This window comes from Balaenoptera acutorostrata, chromosome X (assembly GCF_949987535.1).
Source record: "Balaenoptera acutorostrata chromosome X, mBalAcu1.1, whole genome shotgun sequence".
Taxonomy (NCBI): domain Eukaryota; kingdom Metazoa; phylum Chordata; class Mammalia; order Artiodactyla; family Balaenopteridae; genus Balaenoptera; species Balaenoptera acutorostrata.
The window spans coordinates 59,670,476-59,677,917 of record NC_080085.1 but is presented as its reverse complement, the minus strand read 5'-3'; the positions used below and the strand labels follow the sequence as shown (position 1 = coordinate 59,677,917).

Genomic DNA, 7,442 nt, shown 5'->3' with positions numbered 1-7,442 from the left:
GTTGCCTCCCATCCCATTTCTGCCTTTTGTTAGATTGAGTTTTTCTCTTTGTTCTATATATTATTTCTTCAACGGTTTGAAAGTTATACATCCTATTTCTTTTTTTAAAAAAATTAATTGATTTATTTATTTTTGGCTGTGTTGGGTCTTCGTTTCTGTGCGAGGGCTTTCTCTAGTTGCGGCAAGCAGGGGCCACTCTTCATCGCGGTGCGCGGGCCTCTCACTATCGCGGCCTCTCTTGTTGGGAGCGCAGGCTCAGTAGTTGTGGCTCACGGGCCTAGTTGCTTCGCGGCATGTGGGATCTTCCCAGACTAGGGCTCGAACCCGCGTCCCCTGCATTGGCAGGCAGATTCTCAACCACTGCGCCACCAGGGAAGCCCTATACATCCTATTTCTATTTTTTGTTACCCCTAAAATTTCTTGCTCTTCTATTATGCATTTTATTCCCAGTAAAGAACAAAGCTTTGCTACTGTTGTGAACATAGGCAGCCTTTACATTTGACACAAATATTAGAGATATATGTAAAGCGCAATTAAAAAAAAAAAGATTTCGGAGTTCAGTAAAATTGTATAAATCCAAAAGGCATAGCTATAATATTTTGAAGGGCAATGCAATTACCAAAATGTGAACCCATGTTGTGCTGCAATGATTGATCATTTCTTTTGGATAGAGAACCTCGATTTTGTGATTAACAGCAACAAATTCTACTGTAAACAGTTCAATTTGCTTCAACCACCAGGTTAAAAAAAATTCAGCTGACTGCAGCCCTAAGTACCGTGATACTTCCACTACAGATCATAACATAGAACATAAGATAGGATATATTAATATCATTACTTTCACATCAGAATGAATCAGAAAGAATTTGCGGATTTCATTTTATTTCAAACAACAACAACCACCCAAAGCCCAGAACAGAAGGGCAAATGACTAAATGTTTAACATTTGTTAAAGCTGGCTGTTGGTTACATTTTTTGCTGTCCTTTTCTGTATCCTTGACGATTTCATCATTTCAAATGAAATAATGTTTTCGAGCCCACCCTGATTTGTCGAGAGCAGCTGCCGCCCCCGCCACATCAAGGGGGCGGGCCGCCGCGACGCTACAATCACTTCCGCCGCCGCAGTCGCGCCCGTCCCGCCGCTGTCTGGAGGGGGAGGAGCTGGAGCCCCGGGAGCAGCGGCTCTGGCGGTCGTGGCGGCTGGAGGTCCGAGGGATCTGCTCTTCCCGAGAGCGTGCGGGGGTCGCGACTGGGTGAGTGAAAGGCTGTTTATTTCCTCGATCCCTCCAGACGTGGCGATGGGGCGAGTGGCCGGGCACCGGGGCGAGGATGTGGAGGGGGGGGGCTCTAAAGAACAGATTTTCGGGCTCGCCCCTCGGGAAGGGGTGGGGCGGACGCGGGACCTCACCGCAGAGGGAGGCCTGTGCCCTGCACTGGCCCGATTTAGGGCTCCATCCTCCATCCTCCGGCCCCTTACGTGTGGCTCGGTCCCCGCTCGGGTGGTTTGAATCGCTATTCGAGAGGGGAGTGGTGGTCGCGGCCCTCTCCGCCTGTCCTCCCCTCTCCTCCTGCCTCCCTTCTTGGCTCCTCTGCGGAGCGATCCGTGGCCTTTCTTTCCCCATTTTGAAGTTGTTTTGATGAATGGTAAATGGTGAAGATTTTTAGGCAAATATATTGTTACCAGGAAAAGAATTGTCAGAAAAACAAATAATTCCCAGGGAAAGACTATAACCCCACACGCCCTTTTCTTTCTTTTTTTCCCCCTTCCCTGCCACATCGGTTTGGATCTACTGTTTGAGCCGATAAACCTTTCCCCGTCTCATTATGACATTGCGGACCCCCTCCCATCCCCGTGTCTCGCGTGCGCGCGCAGGGACACATACACGCACATGCCCGCACATACACACATACACGCACATGCGCGCGCGCGCACACGCATGCACAAAAACCTTCCATTGCGGCTGCCTTACTGCCGCCCCCCCATACTCAAGGTTCCTTCGTGTCCCCCTCCCCCACACATACTTGGACAGACATGCACACACACCCTCTCACACACTGTCACACTCTCCAGTGCCTTCCCCTGAGAGAGACAGAGACAGACTGACACACACACACACACAGCCTCACACTCTCCGGTGCTTTTCCCTGCCTCTCACCGCCTGCCACATACACACCTCCAGAAGCATCCCCCTCCTCCCTCTGCCTCTTCTTGCTCTGGTGAGCACACACAACACACACACACACACACACACACACACACACACTCCGTGGGCCACCTTACCCCCTGCCTGCCACTTACACAGATTGCTGGCTCCTCTTTCCTATGCCACTTACATGCATACGCACCCACACGCTCTTTTACATTCCCCTCTCAGGTGCTCCCTGTCTGCTACCTATGTGCCTACACAGCCTCCTTCGCTGGTCCCTACCATGCACACACACTCACATAAATCCTTCTCCAGGGACAGCCCCCTCTTCCTGCTCGCCACATCCATGCATAGAGACATTCTTTGATTGCTGGTGCCCACCCGCCTGCCCGCCTGCCATACGCACATCCCTCTCCAGTGCTGTCCCCATATCGATGCATTTGCTCACACTGACCCTTCTCCATTGTTGCCTCCCATTTTGATGAACACACGCACACAAACTCAAGGACACCCCCTGTTCAGTGCCACTATACCCTTCCTGGCTTGCCACAGGCACATAAACACAGGCATTCCTCCCTAGAGTTCCAGCCATCACACATCGGAACCACATGCACATTCTCTTTCTATCGTACGTACACATGCCCCTCTACCCTGAAGCTACCCCATCCATGCCTGTCATTTTCATACCCACATCCAGAATGGGTCTCATTCTGCCTGACACTCATGCCTCTTCCCAGTGCCACTGTCACCTGCCCTTTCCCCCTACAAATACAGGAGTCTCTCCACTTCATGATTGCTGGTCCCCCTTCCACCTGCCCCTCTCCTCCTGACAGACACGTAGACCCTCTCGCATACACAGTGATGGTGATCTATATTTTCCACCCCTATTCCAATTTGCATTTCTCCTGTATGTATACAGGACTCAGAAAAATGCAGATACCCCATAAAAAAAACCCCACAGCTGTCTTTCCTCTTCCCATGTTGGCACAATTCCAGTGCTTCACCTATCTTCCCAGCGTCCAGTCACCCCTCCCCCATCTTCCGTCAGATTCTCCCCTAAGTCTGGCTTTCCTACAAACCCAGTTTTGTAATTATTTTGCCAACATTAAAAATGTGTTCCAGGTCTACACCTGACAGTCACTGGAATGCTACTCCAGGCCTTAGAAGAAAGTGAAACTAATTTTAAAGGCCCCTTATTCTTTCTGTAACCTGCCTGCTGAAGTGAAAATAAATCTCCCTGCTCCTTTATTCCGAACTGATTTGACCTTCCCATCTCCAAAGCGTGCACAGGGAGCAGGAGCCTTTCCACTCAAGCCCCAGCTGTATTGGAAACCCTCCTAGGTCAGAGCAAATGGGTCAGGAATCTAGCAAGCCTGTATGGCCCAAGCCAGCAGGAGGGTATCAGTCCAATACAGGCAGGAGGTATGGAAGAAGGCATGCTTATGTCAGTTTCAGGCCATCCACGAGCCAGCAGGAAAGGATTTCCGGCCAGAGAAAGACGTCATCCGAAGTCCCAATGCACAGATCAGCCCCCAGTCAAACCACCAAGAGGAGCCGATCACCATTTTCCACCACTCGTCGTAGTTGGGACGACAGCGCGAGCTCGGGAACCAGCCTGAATGTTGATAATGAGGACTACTCCAGGTACCCGCCCAGAGAGTACAGGGCTTCGGGGAGCAGAAGAGGAATGGCTTATGGACATGTTGACTGTTTTGGGGCAGATGATAGTGAGGAGGAGGGGGCTGGGCCTGTTGAGCGAGTGCCAGTGAGAGGGAAGACTGGCAAGTTTAAAGATGATAAGCTGTATGACCCAGAGAAGGGGGCGAGGTCTCTGGCTGGGGTGCCCCCACAGTTCTCTAGTTTTAACCGTGATGTGAGAGAGGAGCTTGACAAGTTAGACCCAGCCCCTGCAGCACGGGGCTCTGCCAGCAGAGCTGAGTTCCTGCAGCCAAATAGCATGGCCTCTCAGCCATCTTCTGCTGATGGCAAGGTGGTCACAAATGACAACAGCCTGGAGAGGGAGAGACGGGAGCAGAATTTACCTGCGTGTCCCAGCAGGGCTCCTGTGAGTATTTGTGGTGGTGGGGAAAACACCCCAAAGAGTGCAGAGGAGCCGGTGGTGAGGCCCAAAATCAGAAATCTGGCAAGTCCCAACTGCGTGAAACCAAAAATATTTTTTGATACTGATGATGATGATGATATGCCACACAGTACTTCCAGGTGGAGGGAGACTGCCAACGCTGATGAAGGCCACTCGGATGGCCTGGCAAGAAGAGGCAGAGGCGAGAGTTCAGGTGGCTACCCTGAGCCGAAGTACCCTGAAGACAAGAGGGAAGCCAGGAGTGACCAAGTGAAGCCGGAAAAGGTGCCGAGACGGCGACGAACCATGGCCGACCCTGACTTCTGGACGTACAGCGATGATTACTACAAATACTTCGAAGAAGACTCTGACAGTGACAAAGAGTGGACTGCGGCTCTGCGTCGCAAGTATCGAGGTCGGGAGCAAAATCTGTCGTCCAGTGGCGAGAGCTGGGAGACTCTGCCAGGAAAAGAAGAGCACGAAGCCGAGCAAGCCAGAGTGAATGCCAGCGCCAGCGCCAGCCCCAGTGCTGGTGCCAGTGCTGGCAGCAGTGGCGGCAATGAACTTGAAGAAGTTCGAGGGCCATCTCTCCAGGAAGAGGAACAGGCAACCACCGAAGAAGGAGAAGTTCCTTGGCTCCAATACAATGAAAACGAGAACAGCAGTGAGGGAGATAATGATTCCGGTCAGGAGTTTCTGCAGCCCAGCGTCTTCATGCTGGATGGCAACAACAACCTTGAAGATGACTCCAGTGTCAGTGAAGACCTCGAAGTGGATTGGAGCCTCTTCGATGGGTTTGCGGATGGGCTGGGGGTGGCTGAAGCCATTTCCTACGTGGATCCTCAGTTCCTCACGTACATGGCACTTGAAGAACGCCTGGCCCAGGCAATGGAAACTGCCCTGGCGCACTTGGAGTCTCTCGCGGTGGACGTGGAGGTGGCCAATCCACCAGCCAGCAAGGAGAGCATCGATGCTCTTCCCGAGATCCTGGTCACGGAAGATCACAGCGCGGTGGGGCAGGAGATGTGCTGCCCCATCTGTTGCAGTGAATATGTGAAGGGGGAGGTGGCAACGGAGCTGCCGTGCCACCACTATTTCCACAAGCCCTGTGTGTCCATCTGGCTTCAGAAGTCAGGCACTTGCCCCGTGTGCCGCTGCATGTTCCCTCCCCCGCTTTAAGACCAAGGCTCTTTACTCCTGGTCTGATGATTTTCCCCATCTGAAACCCACAATACTGCAGGAGCCCTCTCCAAATTAACCATTGAAATGAAATCAATCAGTCGATTAATCTCCACCTGTCGATTCCTTGTGATTATTTCCAGCGTGAAAACGGTTGTGTACGATTGCATTGAAAAAAAATCATCCTGTGTTTTAGAGGTTAGAAAGGGAAAACTAAACTTTCTAAATGCTACTCGCAATTGCAGTAAAAACATACATTTTCTAACCTGAACAGTGAAATAAGTTGCATTTGTTTTTTTCAGTAGAATATGTTGCTGTTGATTGTAACGTCAAGTTTATCTGTTAAATTTGTCCAAAAGGCATCATCATTTCTGTTGCATGTTATGGGTTAATGTTCCTGTAATTGCAGTGCCGTAAAAGCTTATTAAAGTTCTCCTTTTGGTTTTACATGGTATAGTGGAATTGTTTGGTTTTGTCTAAAACGGTGGTAACTAAGTGACTTTATAATTGATCTCTTGCATTTGCATCCCAAATAGGGTTTTTTGGTGTTCCCACTAGGAGAAAAACTTTAGTTTCACTGGAAATGCTGACTCCAACAACAGCAAAAGTAAGGGTAATTATTTCTAAGTAGGGGTGAAGTGTATGGTTGTCAGGCTACTAAAGGGGCAAAGGTTGAGTAGAGAATACTCTGTCAGTCTATGAGAAGGAAAGAAACAGTGAGAAAGCATAGTAAAAATAATGATGGTAGGAATACATCCAATTGGAGTGTAGGGGTGAAGGAATTAAAATCCCCTTTTAGAAAAAAGCAAGTCTCAGAGGAAATGGGTAAAAAAAAAAAAAGCTGTATGCTGATTGTATACATTAACACAGTGACACAAAAGGAACAGAAAAATATATGCCAGGCAAGTGCTACGAAAAACAGAGGTACCCACCCACACAAAGTGAACAGGTTTGAACATTTAGCCATATTGGCTTCAGATCTCTCTCTCTCTCCAATAAATATACACTTTCAGGCACAGGTGAAGTTCTTCACCCGTCATATTTACCTTCCTCCACAGAGGTAAGCACTACCCAGGAAATTGTTTTTTTACTTCTCGTCTACATTTTTAGATGTGTGTGTGTGTGTGTGTGTGTGTGTATTTGTGTACATATGTATGTATATGTGTGTGTGTGTGTATCTCCATAACCAATATAGAGTGTTTGTTTTTTAAATGGACATAATTGCTAGAATGTATGTATCGTTTTGCAACTTGCTTTTTTTCACTCAACATTGCTTTTGAGATTTAGTAGCCATTTTGATACATGCCTTCTAACTGCTGTATACTAAATATTCCATTGTATGAATTACCACAAGTTATTTATCTATTTTCCCATTGGTGGACATTTAGGTTCTTCCCAGTATTTTGCAGCAATGAACATACTTAAAAGATGTTCCTTTGTGCACACGTGTGAATTTCCCTAGGGATAAGTATACGGAGGTGAAATTTGGGCATCTTAGGTTTAGAGCATCTTCATTCTAACTAGATATTGCCAAACTGCTCTCCAAAGTGATTGTACTAATTGATGCTCCTCCCAACAGTTGGAGAGCTGTTTTCAGCTCCAACAGCTTGGCTATTGCTAATGATCAACCTCACTGGCAATCAGTGCCGTGTAAATTAACACGACAATGAAACCGATTGTGTCCATCAGAAAGCAATAGTTTTTCTTCGTGATAATATCTAGTTTGGGCTACAAAGAGAAGAAATGGGAGCACTCGTGCTGTGGGTGTGAATGTAAATGATATCAGCCTTTTCAGGGGGCAGTTTGGGGAGTAGCTTGCTTTCAAAACGTAAAGTGGTACGTGTCCCTGAGCGCAACTTAGATACATTGGTTGTATCGAATTAATACTATGCAACAGTTAAAAACTGTATGTACTGATATGGAAAGATCTCCAAGACATAATGTTAAGTAAAAAAAGCATATTGTAGAGCAATATGTACAATCTTGATGTAAAATAAAACCTTACAAAACCAAACTATATATGCAAATGCATAAAA

General features: G+C 48.0%; 1 protein-coding gene across 4 annotated transcripts; it reads left to right on the top strand.

The window, feature by feature from the left end:
* Nucleotides 1-1,124: 1,124 nt before the first annotated feature.
* Nucleotides 1,125-5,853, top strand: PJA1 (praja ring finger ubiquitin ligase 1). 4 transcript variants are annotated; one of them, XM_007183529.3, is made up of 3 exons: nt 1,126-1,253; nt 3,270-3,791; nt 4,359-5,853. In XM_007183529.3, exons 2-3 carry the CDS (start codon nt 3,499-3,501, stop codon nt 5,404-5,406), a joined length of 1,341 nt encoding a protein of 446 aa, XP_007183591.2. In that variant the 5' UTR covers nt 1,126-1,253; nt 3,270-3,498; the 3' UTR covers nt 5,407-5,853. The 4 variants fall into 4 exon arrangements, with proteins under 4 accessions (XP_007183589.2, XP_007183591.2, XP_007183590.2 ...); XM_007183527.3 differs by having other exon boundaries at nt 1,125-1,253; nt 3,597-5,853; XM_007183528.3 differs by having other exon boundaries at nt 3,603-5,853.
* Nucleotides 5,854-7,442: the final 1,589 nt, after the last annotated feature.

Bases quoted from the DNA above. Each gene is read 5' to 3' on its own strand.
- PJA1 (XM_007183526.3), top strand. From the start codon at position 3,499: ATGGGTCAGGAATCTAGCAAGCCTGTATGGCCCAAGCCAGCAGGAGGG.